Genomic DNA, 27,701 nt, shown 5'->3' on the forward strand with positions numbered 1-27,701 from the left:
ATAAAGCGAACTTTGGTCGTTTTTCTAGTTGAAAAGAGATTGTTTTATCACTTATTTTGTTGAAAAAAGTCGTTTTATTGCTTTTCTGGCTGCTGTGTGTTTGTAGAAAATAAAGCGAAGGAAGAAAAGCATAATCAGAGCCTCTGGTCCTGACATAGAATTGCGTTAAACTCACTTATTCCTGACTTCAGATCAATATACAAAAACAATTATTGATGGACAGAATGCAGAACAATGTCATACATTCACCCCAGTACGGAGATCTTGGCCTAAATCCATCATTTTTTTGCTCACCATGCCATTCCAGTTTGAATCCAGCCGTATGCAAATCAGTCTTGCCCCTGTGTCCAATGGGAACAGTCCAGCCCGAACTGCCATGCCAGGTCCTTCCTGGACCGGAAACAGGCATCCTAGGACCGGTTTCAGGTTTCACCTCTCATCAGCCAGGATAGCTTGACTCCAGTGGCATGGAGAGCACAGGACTCACATCTTGGCATACCCGTCTCACTTGGGGTGACAAATGCAAAAAACAACTATTGATGGACAGATTGCAGAACAATGTCATATATTCACCCCAGTACGGAGATCTGGGCCTAAATCCATTGTTTTTGTGCTCACCATGCCATTCCAGTTTGAACCCAGCTATATGCATATCAGTCTTAAAACTGTGCTCAATGAGAACAGTCCAGCCCGAACTGCCAAGCCAGGTCCTCCCTGGACGGAAACAAGCATCCTAGGACTGGTTTCAGGGTTTCACCCCTCATCAGCCAGGATAGCTTGAATCCAGTGGCACAGTGAGCCCAGGACCCACGTCTGGGCATACCCGGCGCACTTAGGGCGAGAAAGCAAACAAGATGGGAATGCCCAGACGTGGGTCCCGTGCTCTCCATACCATTGGTGTCAAGCTATCTTGGCTGATGAGAGGTGAAACCCGAAACTGGTCCTAGAATGCTTGTTTCCAGTCCAGGGAGGACCTGGCCTGGGAGTTCGGGCTGGACTGTTCCCATTGGGCACAGGGTCAATACTAATTTGCATATGGTGGAGTTCAAACTGGAATGGCATTGCGAGCAAAAAAACAATGGATTAAGCCCAGATCTCCTTACTGGGGTGAATGTATGACATTGTTCTGCATTCTGTCCATCATTAGTTGTTTTTGTATTTGTCACCCCGAGTGGCACGGGTATGCCCAGACGTGGGTCCCATGCTCTCCATACCATTGGAGTCCAGCTATCTTGGCTGATGAGAGGTGAAACCCGACGCTGGTCCTAGGATGCTTGTTTCCGCTTCAGGAAGGACCTGGCTTGGCAGTTCGGGCTGAACTGTTCCCATGAGGCACAGGGTCATGTCTGATTTGCATATGGCCAGGTCTAAACTGGGGTGGCATGGTGAGCAAAAGAATGATGGATTTAACCCAGATCTCTTGACTGGGGGTGAATGTTTTGATTTGTTCTGCATTCCGTCTATCAATTGTGTGTCTTTTGCTTTGCCTCAATGTAGGCGTGTTTAGCCTATTTCTAATCTAGAATGCTACAGTGTTAATAAGACTTAAGCCAGCATGTGACCATGCTAAAACAGACTGTAGACTGTCCCTGTCGGCTGTACTCTGGGACTTAATTCTCGAGAAATGGCTCCTGCTTTCATTGCCCCAAATTTCCACTTGTCAGTTGAGCCAATAGAGTAGCTTCAGTGGTGCATCCTTTTTCTTCATGGCGTCCAGTCACCAAACTATACATTTGCAAATGTATCCTTGGCCACCTAGCTAAATACTGAGGTTTTCTTTTTCAGTGTCATTGCATTGACGCATTTTCAAGATTACAACTTTTCAGTCACTGTCCTAGTTAGTGTGGATGTAATCTCCCATCCTCTGATAGCTGCCGCTATCCAGAAGTTTTACTATGCTTTAGACGTCCACTTGTAATTTGTCATTTTCCCACAAATATTGCAATCTAAGCTCTTAAATGGTTCACTGTCCTCCACAAATCTGTATTTACGCAGCACCCTTGTGCTAGTGGAGTATAACCACGAATTAGTAGACTACCGTGGCTGTCAAAGCCCCAACCTTACCATGTCTCACCACACGTTTCCTCAGCCGCACCTGTAGGTCTGTGTAGGTGCTTATTCTCTATAGTATAGTTTGTGTGCACATCTGCTCCTTTAATTAATTCGTCCCTCTGCTTTGTAGCATGCACCTCACCTGCCTTAAGGGCTAGCATCTGTCTCAACGGAAGCCAGAGCTGCTGTTGGGTAATACTTTTTTAGAGGAAACAGTTAGGGAGGAAGTTGTATTGCTCAGCTGTTCATCCTCACACTTAGCGAAAATAGGGTGCACATCAGATTACCCTTTGATGCCCCAGTCTCTTTCAATCAGGCTGCGGTTTTCCTACATTGGACTGGTAGCAGTGGCTTGAAGGGTGGAGAAGCAAGCTCCACAGGAAGAAGTTAACCCAAGAACTTGACTAGTTCTGCCTCTCAATTTCCTTCATTTTTGCATATGTTTTTTGGGAAAACGTGTGTATAGTTGCACTTTAAATGCATTGTTCAAAACCAAAGTTTAGCTGATGTTTTTGAGGCCCCTTTGCAATATGTACTTTTCCAAAGGACACTAGTAACTTACAATGTTCGCAATTTGTTTGCTTTCTGCACCTAGGGACCTAACTGCCGAAGATCAGATTGCTCTATTGAAGTCCAGTGTTATTGAAGTCATCATGCTTCGTTCAAACCAGTCCTTTTCAATGGAAGACATGTCTTGGACTTGTGGCAGCAATGACTTCAAGTACAAGGTCAATGATGTGACTCAAGGTAATCAACTAAAAACATTTTGCTTACCTTCTGTGCAGGGAAGGTGCGTACTGTAACGTTCTTCACTTGGAAATCACATTGTCAATCAATGAAAAAAGTTTAAGAATATTTTTGTTTCATCTTTATTGTCCCTCTTTTGATTAGATGAATAGTAAGACCGCATACTGTTAAATGATCAAGAGATCCATCACTTTACAATATTGTAATAAAGCTGACAAACCGGTTACATGTTGTTGATGGAGAGTGCAACTGCTTGCTAAAGGTGCTGTAGAAATGACTGAGTTGGATTGAAATTTGTGGTATGATCTTTTGATGGCTGACGTTAAATTAAAAAGTGTGTTTAGCGAACCTGAGGAAACCTAGGAAGCGGCAGTTAGATTGCTTTGAAGTTTTTTCACGGAAATACAGCACTTAGGAGCGTATAAGTAATTAAGAATCACAATAATTCATATTGGTGAGAAAACACCTTATATTTAAGAACGAACACAATATCTAACCAGGAAAATACATTTGGAGAGTCGAGCTACAAGACCTTCTTAGAATACGAATAAGCAGAGAGAGGCAAGGATGACAAGGGAAGAACTTTTATATCATAAAGCGTGATAACTTAAGGGATAGCTTAAGGATTTATCCATTAACTATTCCTGTGTTAACCATTTGTCAGTTTCAGAGATCGTTTGGTATCAGCAATCCACTATCACTCTTTGAAAGAAAGATCAACTGTGGACACTAGTAGTTCAGATGGCTATAGAGAGAACATAAATCCAAAGGTGGAAGGTGCACTCATTGAGATTGAACACATTAAATCAAATAGTCCAATTAATGTGATGTTTCTTTCTTTTTAATTCTGATGATTGTAACACGAACAAAGTACAGCCAACGCGTTTCGTTCCATGCAGGAACTTCGTCAGGGCTATTTCCGAAGTACACGAAGTATCCAAGAGTGAAAAATATGGTCCTTGCGATCTTTGTTCGTCTTGCGTATTATTAATAATGTAGTGATGTATGTACAAGGCCGACCCTCATATAGTCATAATGATGGTACATATAGGAGATGGCGAAATAGGCAATTGAAGGCAAAAATTATCCTTCATAGAAAGCGTCGCGTCTCAGCATGGTAGCCGTAAAGAGAGAACATGTATAGTTTATCGGGCAGCACAAAGAGATCTTCCTCCCTTGCGGGTTTTGACCAAGTTGGGCACTTCTGTCAGATCTGAATCGGCGGCCTGAGGGACTGCAATAGGGAATAATTTGAAACTTTTGGAAATATGAAAGAGAATGCAAACACAGGGTAAAACTTGAAACCGTTGTGGATGTGTTTCCTTTTTTTTTTTTTATACAATTGATAAATAAAACCAAAAATATGTGAATCAGACACACCAGTAAACTATGTGTCGATACTTGGTACATTTGAATATGGATTATTAAATTGTCAAACGATGATTACATCTCTCGACAAATCCATCATTTTTCTTGCTCCTGTACACAATTGAACCTTCACACTTAAACATTCATCTAGAATGACAACACATAAATCTGATGTCATTTTTGTTAACTCTATATTCATGCAATGAATCATCCATATATTTTGAGACTAACTACTACTTCTCCTCCAACATAACTTCTAGTCACTCTGAATCATGATGTAGTAACATAAATCTCACCAAAATATGTGCAGCAATATTTTAAATGCTCCTGGGGCTTTAAATGCAATTATTCTGCCAAGCAGCATCCGCCATAGGTGTCAGTGAACCTATTGCAGATTTCATAATCTAAAGAAAACCCAGCAACCCCCCCCCCACATACACTCCTCTCTCTTTCTCACCCCCACTCTCTCTCATTCTCACCCCCCCACTCTCTCTCTCTTTCTCCCCCAGTTTCCCACCAAACATGTTACCTCTACAGCATGGTAGTTTCGTGCAGTCCGGAATGTTATTAATGTGGACACTGCACACGTTCTGTCTTTCATTCATGAGAAGTGCAGCAGCTTTATCATTCCTAATTAACGAATCCCATCTTTCCCTAGTTCTTCTGAAACCTTTCCTGTAATGTCGTAAAATGAGACCACTGGAATGCACATAACACTTGACCTGCATAAAATCCTTATTCTCCACCTAAGCGTTAGGCACGCATTCACCTCTTTCTCACTACTTAATCATATGCAAATAGAACTACCTTCCTATCACATGTCTGAAGGTATACTTAACAATCTGCCATAATATTTCTTTCAGTGGCGACATAGGGCTTGAAATGTCTGTGGCCCAAACATGTGCACACATTACTTTTCTCAATTGGAATTGTTTTGCTGATAACATTTTAAAGTTGGACAGGCAAGGCAATATTCTCATCTTAAAACCAAAGGAAATGATGGACGGAGTGTTGAACATTGCAAGCACTCACCCCCAGTCAACTGATCTGGGTTTAATCCATCACCGTTCTTTAGCCCACTCTGCCACCCCATTTCAGACATGGCCATATGCAAATCAGTCTGACCCTGTGCCTCATGGGAACAGTCCAGCCCGAACTGCCAAGCCATGTCTTCCCTGGACCGGAAACACGCTTCCTAGGACCGGTTTCTGGCATTTCAGCCGTCTTCAGCCAGGCTTGCTTGAATCCAGTGGCAAAGTGAGCAAGGGACTCACGTCTGAGCATACCCTGCCAACTTATGGTGAACAAAGCAAAACCAAAGGAAATGATGGACGGAGTGTTGAACATTGCAAGCACTCACCCCCAGTCAACTGATCTGGGTTTAATCCATCACCGTTCTTTAGCCCACTCTGCCACCCCATTTCAGACATGGCCATATGCAAATCAGTCTGACCCTGTGCCTCATGGGAACAGTCCACCCCGAACTGCCAAGCCATGTCTTCCCTGGACCGGAAACAAGCTTCCTAGAACCGGTTTCTGGCATTTCAGCCGTCTTCAGCCAGGCTTGCTTGAATCCAGTGGCAAAGTGAGCAAGGGACTCACGTCTGAGCATACCCTGCCAACTTATGGCGAACAAAGCAAAACCAAAGGAAATGATGGACGGAGTGTTGAACATTGCAAGCACTCACCCCCAGTCAACTGATCTGGGTTTAATCCATCACCGTTCTTTAGCCCACTCTGCCACCCCATTTCAGACATGGCCATATGCAAATCAGTCTGACCCTGTGCCTCATGGCAACAGTCCAGCCCGAACTGCCAAGCCATGTCTTCCCTGGACCGGAAACAAGCTTCCTAGGACCGGTTTCTGGCATTTCAGCCGTCTTCAGCCAGGCTTGCTTGAATCCAGTGGCAAAGTGAGCAAGGGACTCGCGTCTGAGCATACCCTGCCAACTTATGGCGAACAAAGCAAAACCAAAGGAAATGATGGACGGAGTGTTGAACATTGCAAGCACTCACCCCCAGTCAACTGATCTGGGTTTAATCCATCACCGTTCTTTAGCCCACTCTGCCACCCCATTTCAGACATGGCCATATGCAAATCAGTCTGACCCTGTGCCTCATGGGAACAGTCCAGCCCGAACTGCCAAGCCATGTCTTCCCTGGACCGGAAACAAGCTTCCTAGGACCGGTTTCTGGCATTTCAGCCGTCTTCAGCCAGGCTTGCTTGAATCCAGTGTCAAAGTGAGCAAGGGACTCACGTCTGAGCATACCCTGCCAACTTATGATGAACAAAGCAAAACCAAAGGAAATGATGGACGGAGTGTTGAACATTGCAAGCACTCGCCCCCAGTCAACTGATCTGGGTTTAATCCATCACCGTTCTTTAGCCCACTCTGCCACCCCATTTCAGACATGGCCATATGCAAATCAGTCTGACCCTGTGCCTCATGGGAACAGTCCAGCCCGAAGGCGCGCTTAAGGCAAGCTCGTCTGCGCTCGTCCGCGCCGAGGCCGGGCTTAGGGCCCCCCCCCCCTATGCGTCCAACATTGTCCCCTGAAGTACGTGGGTACAGTAGGGACACACTTATGTTATTGAATCCACTGGCAGGTATAACCGAGTGCCCTCGCTTAGTCCCTAATATAATACATAAGGACAAACACATATGCCCCAATTGCCAAGGACGGCTACCAAATATTAATCCTCTTCCCCCTAAATCACTATTGAAATCCAATCTTACTTCTGACAAGACTCTCTTTCTACCAACCTACGCGGAGCCTAAACCTAGCACCAAGGGAAGTTTGATTAGTGGACTTCTAAATGTCAGATCCCTTCCGAAACATGCCACTGAAATACAGCTCCTGGTTGAGTCCAATAACCTTGACATCCTTTTTCTAACCGAGACCTGGATGGCTGCGGGAACAGAATCTGAGCTAGGTCTAGCATGTCCTGCAGGATATAAGATAATTCATAAACCCAGAAATACAGGCCGAGGAGGAGGCCTGGGGATTATCTTCAGGGAGAAACTAAACATCACGACTCTGGACGTTGATACTGTCTCCTGCGTTGAAATCCTCGGGATTTCCTTAAAACATGATGCGGAACATTGCCTTACGGCCCTAATTTGTTATAGGACTCCGGGGTATTTCAATGCCTCACAACAGCAGGAACTGATCACAGTTATAAATAATTTCTCAGTCTCTCATAGCAGGCTGTTAATACTGGGGGATTTCAATCTATGGGACAATGACCAACTACGTACAGCTTTGTATAACATCACTCAATCCGGTCAGAACTTGGGGCTGAAACAGCGGACAACTACCCCAACACATATACAGGGAAACATACTGGACTTAATTTTCGCGGCAGAAGATCTTATGACCATGAATACAACTCTTCCAGTAGGCTGGTCAGACCATCACCTCCTCATATTTAATATCCATATCCCTAATAGTACAGGACCCGCTAGGACACTGACCAGAACTTTTATTGGCCGTGACTGGAGGAACCTGCTAAAAAGGAAAGAGGAAGAAAAGTCTGACTTTCGTCAGGTCGGGACCTCGTTCAATCTAGAGAACGACGTCACTACCAACTATCTCTTACTTTGTAATGAGATAACTGAGAAACTTGATGATATCATAGCGCTGAAAACAATTAGGAAAAGGGGAAAACCCTCCGCACCCTGGTATACGGATAAACTGAAAGAACTGAAAAACGTTTGTAAAAAAACAGAGAGGCTCTGGAGGAAAAACTACTTAGAGCCGGAGAAAGCGCAATGGAGGCTCTCTATCGTTCGGTACAAGAAGGAAATTACTCTAGCCAAAACATGCTATTTCGCAGACCTAATTTACAAAAGCTCTAATAAATCCCGTGACACCTTCAAGATTATTAGAGAGCTCTCTCATCCTGCCTGCGCTAATAGTCAAATCAAGCCCTCACAGGAGCTATGTGATAGCCTAGCAACATTCTTTCAGGAAAAAATCTGCAAAATTGTTGAGGGATTGAACAGTAAGTCTATCCCCACAAAGCAGGATAATAGCAATCAAGCGACCAGAGATGAGAAGGTGGAATATGCTACACACCCTTCTCCTAATGCCTTCTTGGAAAACTTTGTGACCCCCTCAGAGCAGGAATTTCTTAGAATAGCCCTTAATACGGCTTCAGGATCCCCCCTAGATCCTCTTCCCCATAGTATAGTTAAGAACTTCGAGGATGAGATCCTCCCAGCTCTGCTTCAGCTGTGTAACCAATCTCTGTGTACAGGCTCCGTACCAAGGAATTGGAAATTGGCGGTTGTTACTCCGCTATTAAAGAAACCAAGCTTGGACCCAAATTGCCAAAAGAACTACCGACCTATATCTCTCTTACCATATCCAATCAAGATCATAGAGCGTTGGGTCAGCAGGTCCCTAGCCCTCTTCCTAGAAACTAATAACATCTTGGAAGAGGAGCAATTTGGTTTCAGACCAGTTCATGGAACGGAGTCAGCTCTGCTGACAGTCATGGATGACCTACGAATGAGGGCGGACAGGGGAGAATCAGCAATTCTGATTCTCCTAGACCTGTCTGCCGCATTCGACACGGTGAACCATGACATCCTGATAAAAAGACTAAAGGACATCGGAGTCGGAGGAGTCGTGCTTGATTGGTTCCGCTCCTACCTAACGGATAGATGGCAGGCAGTAGCTATCCCCCCATATCAATCGGAGTTTGTCAAAGTGCCGCATGGGGTTGCACAGGGATCTGCTATCAGTCCCATACTTTTTAACATTTATATGCAACCCCTAATGAGGATCATTAAAATTCATGGCATCAGCGTGACAAATTACGCAGACGACACTCAGTTAATGATCTCCCTTGATGGAGCCCATGCAAATTCACTGGAAACCTTCCATACCTGTATGCTGGAAATGTCACTCTGGCTAAACCAGAACTCACTACAATTCAATAGTGACAAAACTGAAATACTGCACTGCGCAGTGGGAAGAATCCCTAAAACTTTACCCACAAACTTCTGGCCTCAGTTGCTAGGAGACTCGCCTGCCCCAGTAAAATCAGTTAAGAACCTTGGAGTCACTATCAACAAAAGCCTGAGCCTTGAGACTAATGTCAACAAACAGGTCGGCAGCTGCCTTGCCTTATTACGAGGACTGCGAAAGCTGCTACCTCTCCTGCCCTTACAGACTAGAGCTAATATAGTCAGGAGTACCATCCTCAGCCGCCTGGACTACTGTAATGCTCTTCTACTGGAATCCCCTGCCTTTCTCATTTCCAGACTTCAAGGTATCCAGGCGGCTGCAGCCAAACTGGCACTTTCTCGGGAACGCAGATCTTCCACCACTCTTGCTTTGGCCGATCTCCACTGGCTGCCCATACACCAGAGGATTTGTTTTAAATCCTTATGCATTGTCTTTAGGGCAGTTCATGGCCTAGGCCCCCGACCACTCCAAAATAAATTTAATTGGTATGAGCCCTCCCGGCCTCTTCGATCCTCATCTTCAAACCTGATCAGCATCCCTAGGATCAAGAAAGCCACCTGTGGGGGAAGAGCCTTTAGTATTGCCGCAGCTCATTTATGGAATACTCTTCCTATTGACATCAGGAAAACAAATGAATTGATGGCTTTTCGCAAAAAGGTGAAAACCTGGCTCTTTACAAAAAAATCTGCCTAATGACCTAAGTGATTAGCATCCTGTCCATTGCTCTCCTCTGTTCTATAGGTTTCTCAGCTATATGTACCCAGCGCCAGGATGCCCGTAGGGTTGCAGTGCGCTCTATAAATGCTATAAATAAATAAATAACTGCCAAGCCATGTCTTCCCTGGACCGGAAACAAGCTTCCTAGGACCGGTTTCTGGCATTTCAGCCGTCTTCAGCCAGGCTTGCTTGAATCCAGTGGCAAAGTGAGCAAGGGACTCACGTCTGAGCATACCCTGCCAACTTATGGCGAACAAAGCAAAACCAAAGGAAATGATGGACGGAGTGTTGAACATTGGAAGCACTCACCCCCAGTCAACTGATCTGGGTTTAATCCATCACCGTTCTTTAGCCCACTCTGCCACCCCATTTCAGACATGGCCATATGCAAATCAGTCTGACCCTGTGCCTCATGGGAACAGTCCAGCCCGAACTGCCAAGCCATGTCTTCCCTGGACCGGAAACAAGCTTCCTAGGACCGGTTTCTGGCATTTCAGCCGTCTTCAGCCAGGCTTGCTTGAATCCAGTGGCAAAGTGAGCAAGGGACTCACGTCTGAGCATACCCTGCCAACTTATGGCGAACAAAGCAAAACCAAAGGAAATGATGGACGGAGTGTTGAACATTGCAAGCCCTCACCCCCAGTCAACTGATCTGGGTTTAATCCATCACCGTTCTTTAGCCCACTCTGCCACCCCATTTCAGACATGGCCATATGCAAATCAGTCTGACCCTGTGCCTCATGGGAACAGTCCAGCCCGAACTGCCAAGCCATGTCTTCCCTGGACCGGAAACAAGCTTCCTAGGACCGGTTTCTGGCATTTCAGCCGTCTTCAGCCAGGCTTGCTTGAATCCAGTGGCAAAGTGAGCAAGGGACTCACGTCTGAGCATACCCTGCCAACTTATGGCGAACAAAGCAAAACCAAAGGAAATGATGGACGGAGTGTTGAACATTGCAAGCACTCACCCCCAGTCAACTGATCTGGGTTTAATCCATCACCGTTCTTTAGCCCACTCTGCCACCCCATTTCAGACATGGCCATATGCAAATCAGTCTGACCCTGTGCCTCATGGGAGCAGTCCAGCCCGAACTGCCAAGCCATGTCTTCCCTGGACCGGAAACAAGCTTCCTAGGACCGGTTTCTGGCATTTCAGCCGTCTTCAGCCAGGCTTGCTTGAATCCAGTGGCAAAGTGAGCAAGGGACTCACGTCTGAGCATACCCTGCCAACTTATGGCGAACAAAGCAAAACCAAAGGAAATGATGGACGGAGTGTTGAACATTGCAAGCACTCACCCCCAGTCAACTGATCTGGGTTTAATCCATCACCGTTCTTTAGCCCACTCTGCCACCCCATTTCAGACATGGCCAGACGTGAGTCCCTTGCTCACTTTGCCACTGGATTCAAGCAAGCCTGGCTGAAGACGGCTGAAATGCCAGAAACCGGTCCTAGGAAGCTTGTTTCCGGTCCAGGGAAGACATGGCTTGGCAGTTCGGGCTGGACTGTTCCCATGAGGCACAGGGTCAGACTGATTTGCATATGGCCATGTCTGAACTGGGGTGGCAGAGTGGGCTAAAGAACGGTGATGGATTAAACCCAGATCAGTTGACTGGGGGTGAGTGCTTGCAATGTTCAACACTCCGTCCATCATTTCCTTTGGTTTTGCTTTGTTCGCCATAAGTTGGCAGGGTATGCTCAGACGTGAGTCCCTTGCTCACTTTGCCACTGGATTCAAGCAAGCCTGGCTGAAGACGGCTGAAATGCCAGAAACCGGTCCTAGGAAGCTTGTTTCCGGTCCAGGGAAGACATGGCTTGGCAGTTCGGGCTGGACTGTTCCCATGAGGCACAGGGTCAGACTGATTTGCATATGGCCGTGTCTGAACTGGGGTGGCAGAGTGGGCTAAAGAACGGTGATGGATTAAATCCAGATCAGTCGACTGGGGGTGAGTGCTTGCAATGTTCAACACTCCGTCCATCATTTCCTTTGGTTTTGCTTTGTTCGCCATAAATTGGCAGGGTATGCTCAGACGTGAGTCCCTTGCTCACTTTGCCACTGGATTCAAGCAAGCCTGGCTGAAGACGGCTGAAATGCCAGAAACCGGTTCTAGGAAGCTTGTTTCCGGTCCAGGGAAGACATGGCTTGGCAGTTCGGGCTGGACTGTTCCCATGAGGCACAGGGTCAGACTGATTTGCATATGGCCATGTCTGAACTGGGGTGGCAGAGTGGGCTAAAGAACGGTGATGGATTAAATCCAGATCAGTCGACTGGGGGTGAGTGCTTGCAATGTTCAACACTCCGTCCATCATTTCCTTTGGTTTTGCTTTGTTCGCCATAAGTTGGCAGGGTATGCTCAGACGTGAGTCCCTTGCTCACTTTGCCACTGGATTCAAGCAAGCCTGGCTGAAGACGGCTGAAATGCCAGAAACCGGTTCTAGGAAGCTTGTTTCCGGTCCAGGGAAGACATGGCTTGGCAGTTCGGGCTGGACTGTTCCCATGAGGCACAGGGTCAGACTGATTTGCATATGGCCATGTCTGAACTGGGGTGGCAGAGTGGGCTAAAGAACGGTGATGGATTAAACCCAGATCAGTTGACTGGGGGTGAGTGCTTTCAATGTTCAACACTCCGTCCATCATTTCCTTTGGTTTTGCAATATTCTCATCTTCACTTGGGACAGTTTCATCATCAGATTCTCAGGCTTCTCATCTTTGTTTTCTAAAATCACCAGAGAAACACATTTGTTTTCCTATAGCTCCCTTTGAGCACTGTTATCCCTCTCCATTTTTCATTACCCGTCTCGGTGCTAATGCTACCTTTTTCTTGACTATAACTTTTGCAAATGCTATTATTTTGTTGACTATAACTTTTTTAACAGCGTTCCCATCAAAGTCTTTCGAAAACATGTGCAATCTGCATTTCTCCTATTTATCTTCTGATGATTTTTCTTGAATGCATAAGGGACCAGATTACTCTACATGGTTCACTAATCTTTAACCACTAAAACAGCTATTCCTTTTTCAGCTTCATAGATCTGAATTGTTGCATTTGTTTGTTTAATGAATCATAGCTTCAAATTAATCCATCAAATGACCCTTGTGTCCTTCGAATGCTCCAGGGCAGATTTTGGCAGATGTCAGGTTCTGACAACTTTAGTCCACTTTGAAACATTTGCTGAAACAGATCTTCATGGCTATGGCCCTAACTCCTCCCTTATCTGCTCCCCCCCCTAAACACCTGTGGTATGAAGTGGTCTGGTCTCCTTTTAAGCTAAAATATAATTTCCTTGCTCCCCGGACTTGGCTCCTATTCCTCAACGTTTTCTTCTTTCTTGTGTAATTCTGCCACCTTTTACTTCTCTGTTTTCCCTTTACCTTGTTTCCTGTTCTACAGTTTTGCAAAATGCACCTTCTGCTTCACATACAGTACGTCTTTCTCACTGGGTTCACATCATTTAAAAACTGGTGTGTGTGCACTTCTCTTATATATGAAACTTGTAAAACCCTTTCCTATTTGAATTTCACATCTACTATCACACAAATGTTCAGATTAGCAGCCTGATGAGACCATTCATAGCACTAACCTTGGCCTCCTTCCTGCAATCTGGTTAGCCACAACTCTTAACAACACCAAACGCTCTATGGTGGCTTAAGAACTAGTTATGATCGTTGCCCGAAGCGCAGTCAAGATGGCCGCACTCATCTTGCTCGCTCAGATCCTGATGACCTGCGGCAGCATTGGGGCACATAAATGGTGGCTTGAGTGCATCCCCGTACACCAGTGAACCTGCCCTGGACCTCCTGCGCTTGTGTGGACCTCAGAGGCCTAGCCGCAACAGGGGGCGCTGGTGATCCGGAGGCTGCTGTGCCTGCCAGCAACTAAACTGGCAGGCCACAGGGGCGCTGTGGGGGTAACTCTCTACTCCGTGGACAGCTGTGACTGCTGACTGGCTTGCTTTCCCCAGGGGCTATGACACTGTGACAGGCGTGGAGCAGCCTGGAGCCAAACTTGGCATACTGGAGGAGGAGAGCGATTGGGCACAGCTCCCACCGTCCTTACTTAGCCCCACATCACGTGGTTGAGGCCCGCTGCTACTGTTTTGACTGGGCCCCGTATTTGAAATGGGACTTACCCTGGTGGTGCTGCGCATTGGGCCTCGTGAGGGCTGATAATTGGTGTGTACCCCTTGGCCTGCAATGCAAATGCTCTTACATTGCACAGTGTTGGCTGGACAGACCTGTTGACAGGCACCTGTATCTATCCTTCCAAGTACATTGCCCTGGGAGCACTCATATCCCCCATCGGCTATATAATGTGGGGACTACCTGACCACTATTTCGGACATGGGCAAGGCATATCAGAAATCGCAGAGCAGTCCTCACTTTCAAGAGCTGTAACCCCGGTGACCATTCAGTATCTGATGGTGAACATGCTACAGTAGCTAGCAAGCGAGTGCTCAAGGCCTGGGGCATCTACTGAGTCCCTATTATTGAACTGGAAGTCAAGTCTGGCCTCAATTTATACCAAAATCAATGGTATGAACCGTGGTTTGTATCGCCTCATGGAGCGCATGGACATGTAAAACCTACACCTGAATGGAGCAGAAAAAAGGATCTTCAACATCGAGGATGACTCCGTTTCCCTGACTGAGATATGCTATTTGTGGCATAAAACAAAGACTTAGAAGCATGCTCTCGCCAAATAAATATCTGTATCAATTGAATACTTCGTGAAGACACTGCTGCTTGATACCCTTGGCAAAGACTTGTTTTGTTCATCCTTTTTGGTGGAAAGAGCACACTGCTTCCTGGAATTGAAGCGCCCTCTGGGGGCAACCCCCCTCCCCCCCAGACCCTTAACTACATTCCTCTTAAATTACAGAAATCATGACACTGTGTTCCACCTGGCCAAGGAGAAAGGTCCTCTATTTTGTCAGGAATCCGAGATTTCCATCTACCCAGATTTTACACCTGGTGTTCAGGCAGCTAGGGACAGGTTACAGGCATTAAATGAGCACTCCGCTCTTGCGATGTGAAATATGGTATGTTGTATCCTTCCCAATTACGTGTTGACATTGACAGCAAGATATAGATCTTCTCATCAGCCACAGAGGCTAAGCAGGCTTGTAAGAGGTTACTCGCATCTGCGGATTCCCGCAGGGTGTGGAATCGCACTCCTCAGACACCAGACCAACTTCTGCACCAGTCCCAAAACGTGCTGTCAAATTAACTCATCAAGGATTCCTGTCCTGTGTGCTAAGGAACATTTAGACTCTTGTCTCACTGCTGTTCATGCTCCCTTGCAGTCCCAAATCGCCTAATTTTAAGACAGTCCTTTCTGACCCTTGCCATTATTTGCAATGACGTTCAATGCCCTTGCCTATCCGGTTCTGGCACTGTACATAATCCTTACCCAAGAAATATGGTTGCCATATGCCACTCTCCAGGTGTGTCTCACCATATGTTTACCTATCAGGGATGTGTGCGTTTGACTTTATGGGTTATCTGTCACTGGCAGTTGGGTGTTTTAGTGTGAAAGGGGGGTGAAGGGTAATGGGTTTGATGATGATACTTTATCCAAATCGGCAGTGCAATAGTTAAGTGTATTATTCACCAGCATTTTGATGTAATATATAGTTTCAATACTGTACTTTCTCCAAACGTGACACAAGATTACCAGATTTTGAAATTAAGGTACTGGATTGTCAGAAGTCAACTACAGGAGACAAGTCTTAGAAAACTTGGAGCATGATCATATTGACATTGCTAATTTCTAAGAAACCCATTTCTCATCAAAGCTTACTGCCTCCCTTCTAGGAGACTGGGCCCGTATCAAAATGTTTCCTCTTATAGCTCCTATTCCAGCAGGGTATGCATTCTAATTTGCCATCATGTTGATTTCAAGTTTAAGACAGGGAGGTAAGGTACATCCTCTTATTAGTGGCATTGCATGATCTGAGCCTCATAATCCTTAATACCTAAGCCCCAAATATAAATAGCCCAGATTTCTTCAGGGACATCTGATCACCTCTTTGCCATCCTGCCACCACCATGATTGTGGGGCACAGATTTTAATTTGGTCTTTCAACCTACATTGAACTATTCAAGTGGCCAGAGTCATGGACACCCACGTACCGTGGAGTGCTCCTTGATATTCAGTAGACATGCTCCCTCATACATATCTGGAAACACAGACGACCCCACCCTCCAAGGCTACTTCGATTTCCTTTGTTTCCCCTCCCCACAACTTTCTCCTGGGTCGACTTCTGGCTAATGACTCCTGATGTGGTTCCTGGGTACAGGGACTGGCACACCACATTACAATACTCTCAGACCATTCAGTAGTGAAGATGAGAGTAGTGTTTCCTAGGTCGCTCCTGGCTATGACACATTGAAGGTTTCCTTGCGATGTACTGCAAGATCCAGTATTCTGGGAAGAGATGCAAACTGACATCAAGGAATACTTTGACATAAATAAAGAATCCATGTCGTTTGTTGCCACACTTGGGGAGGCATTTAAAGCTTACAACTGAGGGATCACAATTGTTAACCACAGTGGTTTCGTCTGGGACATACAGCGGCAGCTACAGCTACTCGAAAATGAAATATCTACAGAAGGCGTTAGTAGACAGCATACAGACACGTCTCCTTCAGAACCACCATGCTGTCCTACTCGAGTTAAACGACTTGGCAGACAGAGAGGCACACTATTTGAGCAGTTTCGCTCTGGCTCGTAGATATTGGGAGGGATCACGATGAAGATACGTGTAGATTTGGGGAGGGAGAACACCCAGGGCTCACCTTGGCCCTACTTTCACAGAGAGATCGCTTTTACACCCACATCTAAAAAATCGTTAAACCCACAGGGACTACTTATTCCTCTAATGTGAAAATACTTGATGATTCTGTCATTTTTTTTTTGCTGATTTGTATCAATCGTGCATTGCTATCACCCCAGATCAAATAGAGTTACCTAGATGAAGTAGCCTCTGTGTGGTTAGGCCCCAGGCAGTTTCTGAGCCCCCCCTCACATTGTGTGAAATGCTTGCCGCTATTTACATCCTAGCGAGAAATAATGCCCGAGGCTTAGATGGTTTTACATTGAGTTTTATAAAGCCTTCAAACACTGTTTAGCCCCCTACAGGTTTACATTGAGAAATTGGAAGGTGTCACATTGCCACCAACACTCCTAGAGGCCATCACTACTGTACTCTCCAAACCAGGTAAAGTAGAGTGTAGGCACTCCTCATATCGCCCCTTGTCACTATTAAATCTTGACAAGATACTAGCTAAGACCATAGCCACTTATCTGTCTCTACTGATGGAAGAAAGGATCTCCCCGGCACAGAAAGGTAGCTGTTAGTCCAGAAAGCACCCTTTTTGTAAATTAGTGTCAATCCATTCAGTAGTTGTGGAGTAATTCAAAGAAATTTACAATTGTATATTTAGGGATGCGGAGGATCTGTGACCACTCCCGATCTTGTGCTGAGATCTAATTGGTTGCCAACACTTCAAACCAGGAAGTGTTGGCAAGCATCTTGGGGCTCGGCTTGAGCTGAGTCCCAGAAAAAACTTTTAAAGAAAAAGGGGCAGAGTAGAAATACCATGACCCCCCTAGGCCTCTCAAATAAAAAACAAAAAGAAGCGCAGGCTCCCACGCTTCCTTAGTTGTCGGCCACTGGGTGGGCCTGGCCCTGGGTGCATTTTTGTGTAAGGGAGGGTGGCACACGACCCTTTTGGGGCTTTATATTGCACCAGGACCACCATATTTCCGGGCTTTTTAAAAAATGAATGCGGGGGGTGCATTGCCAAGACAGCGGCAGGGTAGGATGCCTATTACTGTCTTTCCTACCCGCCAGGGCCCAGCACACCAGCATAGCCGAGACCGCCTGAGATGGTGGTGCATTCAACCGTCCCCCCTCCTGGAGAACCGAGCCACCAGACCTCAGCAACGGGAGGCACGGAGAGGCGAGCGTGAGACTCCAAGCGGCCGTAGGCTGATATCATGGTCGGCTGTTCGTGCGAGTTCTGCGGAGATGCCCACAATACGCAGCTGGGCTAGTGCTCCGGCAACAGCTGAGAAGACGGCGTGAGCTGGTGGCGGACTGGAGTAAGTCTGCGGCTGGGTTGAGAGGTCTGCAGCAGGGAGTCTGACTGAGACCGCCTGGAGCGGAGTGTGCAAACTAAGGTCTGGACAGGCAATCGTTCAGAGGCTGGCCACTCCCTTGGTGCACGAGACTGACACTGCGTGCAGAAGCCGCAGGACAAATTGGAGGGAAGAGATCCCGGGTCAATAGGCACTTCACGGAGCAGACTATCGCATGGCTCGGCCCGCAAAAAAAGGAGCCTAAGTAGAGCCCCTGGGAGGCACCTGGCAGCCACAGGTACAACAGAGGAGCACTATTCCATGGGAGGCAAGGAGCCCGGCCCCTATCTGGCAGGCCTGGGCGTAGGTGCGGCTGCCCGACTGGGACATTGAGGGTGAGACCCTAAGGCTCCATGTCCCAGCCGGAAGGTAGAGGCCACAGTGCAGATCACCCCGGGCCCTAGCAAGACTGAGATGGAGGTCTGGGGGAGAGCAGTGGACCTTGGAGAGTTAGCTCAGGACCCCCTGTCCCATTGTGGCTTCCCTGAATGAGACAGGCGACCTGCCTGCAACTTGAGGGGCGGTGCAGCAGCACACACAGCAGGGGAGCAGAGCCCTACGGAGGGCAGCCAACGGTCCTGACCCTGCGGACCTGAATGCCAGCGCTTCCATCTTCCTATGGGAGGTCATAAGCAGTGTAAGGCTGGGGCGCAAGTTATAGTTAGTGGTGCTAATTTTAACTGGTGGATGTCAGTTTTTTTTTTAGTTCAAAACGTTAATGTTGTCAATGACCTATTCTCCTAATTATTACATTATTTTGACCTTTGATTTTTTCCAGTTAAATTATATACATATCCATTGAAAAATCCACAGGTTACAGGGATGTTATAGTTGGGAAACCACATTTCAACAGTTATCGTTACCTGAGCTACCTATAAGTTACACCCCCACAATGCACAGCTTATGACCTCACATATTACCTCACTCATAACATGTCAGTGACATCACCAATGACATTACTGATGTCATCATCCACAGAACCACTCACATACCCATACAAACACTCACACATCCATAGAGCTACTCACACACCCACTGACCCATATAGCCACTCACACTCCCACTCACTCACCCATACAGCCACGCACACAGCCACTTATTCACCCATGCAGCCTCTCACACATCTACTCACTCACCCATACAGCCTCTCACACATCTACTCACTCACCCATACTGCCACTCACACACCCGCTCATTCACCCATGCACCATGTCAACAGAGCCACTCACACAACCACTTGCATACCCATTCAGTCATCCATACAAACACTCATATGTTAATTCAACCCTACAGCCACTCACACAGATCTTCGCTCTCCAATACAGCCACTCACAAACCCACTCAGTTAACCAAAGACACACTCAAACACCCACTCACTCACCAATACAGCCACTTACACAGCCACTTAATCTCCATACAGCTACTCACACTGCAACTTATTCACCCATACGTCTACTCACACACCCACCTATTCACCGATACAGCCACTCACACACCCATATACCCACTCAGACACCCATGGATACACACATTCACACACATATTATATGTTAGAAATAGTTTCACTCAGTAGTACGATAAGTATACTAATTGATCTTTTGTAGTACCTCAGTATATATGTTTAATACTCATAAATGTTTAGAAAACACTCACAATCAATAGATGATATTATCAGTGATGTCATTTGAGATGTCATCCATTATGTCACTGACCATGTCATGAGTGATGTAATATGTGAGATCATAACAGTGCATTGTGGGGGCGTAAATTATGGTTAGCACAGGTAACTATGATTGCTAAAGCTACATTTCAATGGTTTTTTATGATGCAATCTAAAGCTAACTATAACGTCCCTGTAACCTTTCTTTTTTTCCAGTAAATTTCAAGGTTTTTCAAATTCTATTTTCAAAGTATTATGTCTCTGTAATGTTTAGTTTTTTGGTTAATTTCTAGTGTTTATTTTTAGTACTAAGTATACTACAAGTTATTTTCCTTGGTAATTTCGATTTATTTTTTAAATTGTAGACACATAAAAAATAATATTCTTTATATGTGTTTTAAAAGGTGAAAATCAGATATCTACTTAATGTAAAATATATAATGTTCCTGTAAATGCAATTGAGCAAGTTTTAATTTTTGCAAAAAATCTTGGGGTACCGCGGTACTTCTGCATGGCCGGAAATATAGAGAGGACCCCAAGTTCTCTATGGTCATTGATTGCAATCATGTGATCACAATGTATCTGTGAATTGCAACTCGCAGATTTGCTGAAATGTAAAAAAATAATTTAAAATATGTACATCCCTCCAATGGTGATACCTGTGGTGGGAGGAACCGGCTGGTGCAGTTTGCCGTGAGTGCGCCCCTGTATGCTTGGGCATTTGTTTGATAATCTTTAAACACGGTAGTCCTGCCGTGGGGGGCAGCAACATCCAGCAAGGTGGAGGCCGATGATTGGAACTTTTCCAATCTAGTATGCGGTACGGCAAGTTGGGACGAAACAAGACTGTGGAAACTGCTCTGAGGCCCACTGAGGGTGATATAAAAAAATTGTATAAAGAACAGCTGCACAGGACCTACTAAAGGTGGATATATGCTCCGTTTTGACTACATGTCCTACAATGCAAAGTGCGCACGACCCGTGTCCTACTAAAGGCAGAGTTTGCAGGGGTTACGCAATGTGACCTACGGAGATTCCTGTGACTCTTTGAACTGCTGTGACCTCTGAGGAAGAAGCAAGTGCTTTGAAACGCGTCAGGTCTTCAGTAAAAAAAATTCTGAAAGAGCAGTTTTGCGTGGTCCTGTCCAATTAATAACGCCAATGGTGATACTTGTGGTGGGAGGAACCGGCTGGTGCAGTTTACCGTGAGTGCGCCCCTGTATGCTTGGGCATTTGTTTGATATTATATATATATATATATATATATATATATATATATATATATATATATATATATATATATATATTCTACTGGCGGTCGCCAGTAGATAGTTATAGTTACAACCTAGTTTACATAGGAAATCTCAAAATTCTATTTAGAATAACTTTGGCGCCGGTTGACGAATCTTTGCGAAATTTTCAAAACAAATGGGGCGCTCCGTTCAGCACCTACCCTGAAAGTCTTGGGGTGATTCGTCAAGCGGGGGCTGAGAAAAAGGGGGGGTCCCAAAACGCGTTTTCCCCATGCATTTTTCCATAGGACCTTTAGTCGCAGCTACAGCCCGAACGGCTGAACAGAATTACGTGAAATTTGGCAGAGAGGTAGCTATAAGGTCAAGGAAGTGCCTTTTGCAGGTCTGGTGTAAACCTGTTCAGTATTTCCTGTGAAAATAGCATTTAAAAGCATATCAATATCTATACGCGCGCACAGTGCGCGCACCCTGCCGTGCGCGAGCGCAATTCTGATTGGTTGTTAGATGTCGGTAAACATTAGAATCGGTCGAAACCAGGAAGTGTCGGCCGCCATTTTGTCTCTCGCAGTCTGAGGGGGTGAAAAACAAAGGTGGAGAACGTGAAAAGGGGGCAGAGTGGACAGTTCCTGACCCCCTAGCCTTGGTCAGGGGGTCACAGTACGACCCCCAATGGAGAAAAAAACATTTTTTTTTAAATCGCGAGGTGCGCGCATTGCGCGCGCAAGGCACATACTGCGAACCGTGGGTGCTCTTTGGACTTTGAATGCAGCTGCCCATGAAGAAGATGTTCAACACATCGAAACGCGTCGGCACTCTTAAATTTAAATTACCGGTATGAAATCGCTGGCTGCCATGATAATAAAACTTCGGTTTTCAACAGTAGTGAGTGCGTCCGGACATGCTTGGGAGCTTTGGTGAATAAAATTTAACGCGGCAACCCTGCCGCGCTGGGCGCACCATCTTGAAGAAAAGAGGCTGCGGTGGGAACAATCTCACGTTGAGGCGGCACTACTGTTGAGGCTTCAACTAACCAGCGACAATGCCGGAGCCTTACTTAAGGAATACAAGCGCTGCTAAAGATGTCCATGCAACCCACTGAGGGTACTACATGTTCCAGCATGCCCCTGTGCACTAAGCTACACCCACTATGGGCGGGACACTACAAATAAGCATGCTAGACTGCCTTTGGACTTTGAATGCAGCTGCCCATGAAGATGATGTTCAACACATCGAAACGCGTCGGCACTCTTAAATTTAAATTACCGGTATGAAATCGCTGGCTGCCATGATAATAAAACTTCGGTTTTCAACAGTAGTGAGTGCGTCCGGACATGCTTGGGAGCTTTGGTGAATAAAATATATATATATATATATATCCCTATACCTGTTTTTCAAAATATGTACTCGTTTTACGGGTTTTGTGACTTGCAGATCTACGGACTGGATGTGAGAATTAGCTCAATGACACCTAAACCTTGCCTTTTGATTGGGCATGTTAGGACCCCCACCTTTGTACATGTACAACCACACCCAAATACAGTTATTTTTCCAGGGAAATCTGTAGAAAGAGGAATCAAAAGCATTGGTGCTCTGTTTCTTGTTCAAATAATTTGATATAATGGCTGAAGCTTCATCTTCTATCCTGGTTGAACATCCAGAACCTATTGAGAATGAGGAGAAAGATAATCCACTAGCAAAAAACAGAGATGTCTGGAAGCATTTCACAATACCTTCAGGGGGAAAAGAAGGTTACTGCTGCAAGCAGTTATCCAGGGGGACTGCAAAGAAATATTCACATGGAACAAGTTGAAACAAGTTCCAGGTGGATGCCCCTAAAACCAATTCATGAAAGGGTCTACAACTGGATGAGAGAGCAGGTGCAGTAGCACATTCTACCTCTGCAGCAGCCTTGGGAGAACCATCATCAGCTGTGGTTATTACAATACCAGCTGCCTGCAAAGAATTCACTGACATGGCTATGCCACATGCTTGTTGCTGTAAATATGTCTTCTGTGGGTGCATTCTTGGATAAAGTGAAAAAGCATCGCTGTTTGGGTTTTTTCTTTTTACTTTCAGTTGCTAGTTCATGTTTTTGAACACTGAAGCCAATTGCTTCTTTGCATTTCCCTTACTTTATCCTTTTAGTATCTTCTTTACTTTTTGTTGGAAAAAAAAACCAAGAAAAAAACTGATAAATTAACCTTCTACAAAAAAAGGTTCTCTTTAGAACCACAATCAGGTCAAACAAAGAGCTAACTCCCTTTGTTTAATGTGTCAGTGGCTGTATAGGTGTGTGGCTGAGTATGTCAGTGGCTGTAGCAATGTGTAGCTTGGTGTGTAACTGCGTGTATTAGTGTCTGACTGGGTGTGCCCGTAACTGTACTGGTGTGTAGCTGGGTGTGTCAATGTCTGTATTGGTTTGTCCTTGAATGTATCAGTGTTTGTACTGGAATGTGGCTGGGTGTGTCTATACCTGCATCAGTGTGGGCCTGCATGTATAAGTGGCTCTATCGATGTGTGAGTGGGTGTGTTAGTGGGTGTAGGAGTGTGTGCCTGGGTGAGTCAGTAGCTGTATTGGTGTTTGTCTGGGTGTGTCAGTGTTTAACAATGAGTGTCTGGGTGTGTCAGAATCTATATAAGTGTGTGGCTGGGTGTGGGCATCAGTATGCAGATTCGAAAAACATAAGCAGACATTCAATACAAAGCAGCATATTTAGCATTCACTTGTACGTGTTTGTGAGTGGATGTATGACTGTGTGTGTGGATCTGTGAGTGGAAGTCTGAGTTCTTGTGTGGGTGTGCGAGTGGGTCTATGAGTGTCACTGTGGATCTGTGTGTGGGTGTGTAACTGCCCGCATGGGTCTGTGAATGGTTCTGTGAGTGCCTGCTTAGGTGTGTGTGGTTGTGCAAATGCCTGTAAACAGCTGTAAGTGGTTGTATCAGTGGGTGTATGGATCTCTAAGTGGGTATATGAGTACCTGCATAGGTTTGTGAGTGGGTGTGTAACTGCATGCATGGATCTAGAGTCTCTGAGTGCCAGTGTGGGTCTGTGAGAGTATTTGTTAGTGGCTGCAAGCATATCTGAGTGGATGTATGAGGGCCTGTGTTTTTCTCTCAACGGGTCTGTGACTGCCTGTGTGATTCGGTGAGTGGGTGTGATAGTGCCTGTGTGGGTCTATGAGTGGGTGTATGCGTCTTAGAGGGTCAATGAGTGGCTCTGTTCCTGGGTGTGTTGGTGGGTCTGTTAGTGGGTGTGTGAGTGTCTGCGCGGGTCTGTGAGTGGGCATGCCATTGGCTGTGCGTACGCCAGTCTGTGCGTACACCAGTGTGTGTGTACGTGAGTGGGTGTGTGAGTGGATATGCAAGTTGCTTTGTGTGTTTGAGTGGGTCAGTGAGTGGATGTAATTTTTTAATTTACAGCCGAATTTTCGGATCTGCCATGATTTTACACAGTGCTGAGTGTCATGGTGGACCAGCAAATTTACGCTTGTGAAAAAAAATACTTTTATGGCAATTTCTTTTCAATCAAAAGTCCCTCATACACCCCTAGACTGCACCCATGAGGTTAGGTTACTTCTACCCTAACTCCTATTCAATTTTTTTTTGTAAATTCCCACAACCTTTGATCGTCCCGTCATCTAAAATGGTGGCTGCAACTTTGTGAGTGGGTGCATGGGTGAGTCTGTGAGTTGGTGGCAATGTGAGTGTCTGAATAGGTCTGTGAATGAGTGTGAGGGTATGTAAGTGGGTGTGAGAGTGTGTGAATGGGTGGGTGAGAGCCTGAGTGGGTGCATGAGTGTCTGAATGGGTTTTTGAGTGTGTGAATGGGTCTATCAGTGGGTGTGTGAGTGGTTCTGTGGGTTGGAAAGGAGAGGTGTGGTGCCATTGCCTGAGCGGCTGACTCCTGAATGCGGCTCATGGTTCGAAGACTGGTGGCAGCTCAGCATCATGTGACTCTGGGCAATAGTTCACTCCCCCAGGGCCCATCAGCACCTGTATAACCTTAGGTTGATAAGTTTGTACTTTACAAATGTGGCACAAAAATGTAACAAGAAAACTGGTTAGTGTTTTAGTGGGTCTGTGTTTAGATGTGTGAGTGTCTCAGTGGGTCTTTGAGTGGGTGTGCGTGTGTGAGAGTGGGTGTCTCATTGGGTATCGAAATAGGTCTGTGAGTGGGTGCATCGGAGTTCGAGTGGGTCTGTGAGTTGGAAGGGAGAGGTGTGGCACAGCGGCCAAAGTGATTGTCTCCAGAGCACGGGGCTCATGGTTCGAACCCCGGCGGCAGCTCAATTCGGCATCATGTGACTGGACAAAAGCTCACTCATTCTCCCTGACGGCCTGCCAGCACCAGGATACCCTTAGAGGTGATACGTTTGCGCTTTACAAATGTGGAACTACAATTTTTAAAAAAATCTGTGGGTGTGTGAATGGGTTATTGAGTGGGTCTGTGAGTGGGTGAGAGTAGGTCTGTGAGTGGGATAGTAAATGTGGGAGTCGGGTGTCTGTGTGGGTCTGTGAGTGGGTACATCAGAATGTGAGTGGGTCTGTGAGTAGGTGTCTGAGTGGGTCTGTGAGTGGGTGTCTCTGAGTGTGAGTGGCTTTGTGTCTGGCTGTGTGAGTGAGTCTGTGAGTAGGTGTGAGTATGTGAGTGGGTCTGTGAGTAGGTATGTGATGGGGTCTGTATGTGGGTATGCTAGAATGTGAGTGGCTCTGTCTGGGTGTGTAAGTGGGTATATATGTGGGTGTGAGAGTGTGACTGGGTCTGTCAGTGGGTGTATGAGTATCTGAGTGAGTCTGTGAGTGGGTGCATGAGTATCTGAGTTGGTGCGTGAATTGGTGTGCGAGTGTCTGAGCTGGTCTTAGAGTGGGGTGTATGAGTGTCTGTGCGGATCCAGGAGAGGGTGTGAGAGTGTCTGTATGGGGCTGTAAGTAGATGTCAGAGTGTCTGTGAGTGGGTGTATGAATATTTGAGTGGGACACTGAGTGGCTGTATTATTTTTTTAAAATTTACTACCAAATTTCTTGATCTGCCAAGATTGTATATGGGGCTGCCGCGGATCAGCAAATTCTGTCACGAGTAAAAAAAATATTTTAAGCCCATTTCTTTTAATCATGAGTCCCTCATACACCCCTATATTTCAGACATAGGGTCAGGGCGCCTCTAACCTGGCCCCTTCTATTCCGTTTTTTGTAAATTCTCACAACCGGCGACTGTTCCCTGTTATCTAAAATGGTAACCACAACCTTCCTCCCAGGTCGAGACCAGCCAATCACAGCATTGCTGTTGGCACATGAAGTTGCATAGTACCGCAGGGGTTCCGTGGAGGGTCCACATCCCTAGGGATCTATATTTCTTTCTTCATTAATAAATCCAAAACTACTAAACAGATTTACTCAAAATTGCAAAAAGCACTGTTTCTGGACCAAGGTCTTGCTCTCTGCCAAATTTGGTGTAAATCACTTTGGAAAATTTCATGGGGAAAATGCTTCTTGGGACATCTCGTTTTCCCAGCCCCTGCTTGACAAAGTACCCCAAAACTTTCAACACAGCTGCTAAAGTGAGTGGCAAACTAGGGGCAAAAGATGCCAAAGTTATTGGCAAAACAAAAAATGCTTTTCCTATGGAAACTAGATTCAAACTGTAACTACCTACTGCCAAATGCCAGTAGGTAATGCATACATACATACATACTCATATCCCATTTTATCCTCGAGTTGTACGGCCCTACATACGAATTCCATGTCAGGAGACCATTTGTTTTTTAAGAAGACAGCCCTTGTTACATTAAGAGCCATTCTAGGTCCACAGATGGACACTGGAGCAGATGTGTTTGTCACAAAAATTTGAGAGTGGCCCCTTCAAACCCAGAGGAGTAGGGCTCCATTTAGACCTTAGTCAACTAGAAACTCCCCTATGGGAAACTTATTTCATTTCAACAGACAATCTCACCAGCATAATCATACACATTTCCTTAAAAGGCCAAATGCTGAAAAATATCTCCAGAAATGTATTAATCATAAAACATTAAAAGAATAATTCTTATTTATTTATTTTTTTAAACAGTGATTCAGCAATTAATCGGCAGAATAATACACACAAAAAAGATATCACCCCAGAGACCAAGGCAAACAAATTGGGAGAACATGCAAGAAACAATACTTTCTAATCGGCTAAACCGGCAGATACATTAGAACAATTCATTTACATGACATTCATTACCTATCCAATCAATTACAAGAAAATGTGAAAGAATGTCTGTCATAATCTATAGTATGCCTGTTGACAATAAGCGTCAACGTGTTTCGGTGGGTGTGACCGCTTTAAAAACCACCTTCCTCAGGACAGAAGACGATAACTCCAAAGACACAATTTGAAACCGTATAAGATTACACAGAAAAACACATTTTACACACATATAACAGAATTAATTAAAAATACAACAGTTGGCCTATGATGAACAATTTTATATCTCAGTGTTTAAATCCTGGTGATATCACACACATCTATCCAGCCTTTACGATAAATATACCGGACACATACTATTGTATCAAAATCACCTCACAAAATGAAACAGACTTCACTCACACAACAGCATGCTTCACCCACCCAACTGCATGCTCTAACCACTCATGTACCTGTTTGGATTCAAACAATCCTTAACGAAGTGCGGGAAGTATCCACATAGCCCCTGCTTGTAAGATGGGTAAACCTCACTCCTACATCTTATGAGATGTATGACAGACATTCTTTTACATTTTCTTGTAATTGATTGGATAGATAATGAATG

The 27,701-nt window shown here is 45.5% G+C and overlaps 1 protein-coding gene across 6 annotated transcripts in view; it reads left to right on the top strand.

The window, feature by feature from the left end:
- Positions 1-27,701, top strand: part of VDR (vitamin D receptor) — a 799,659-nt gene that overhangs the window by 651,992 nt on the left and 119,966 nt on the right. For all 6 annotated transcript variants that reach the window (XM_085600241.1, XM_085600238.1, XM_085600240.1 and 3 more), the window contains one exon: positions 2,648-2,799. In XM_085600241.1, coding sequence (XP_085456367.1) covers positions 2,648-2,799 — 152 coding nt within the window. The remainder of the gene's footprint in view (positions 1-2,647; positions 2,800-27,701) is intronic.

Source organism: Triturus cristatus, chromosome 4_2, assembly GCF_964204655.1.
Source record: "Triturus cristatus chromosome 4_2, aTriCri1.1, whole genome shotgun sequence".
In the NCBI taxonomy this organism is placed as follows: Eukaryota; Metazoa; Chordata; class Amphibia; order Caudata; family Salamandridae; genus Triturus; species Triturus cristatus.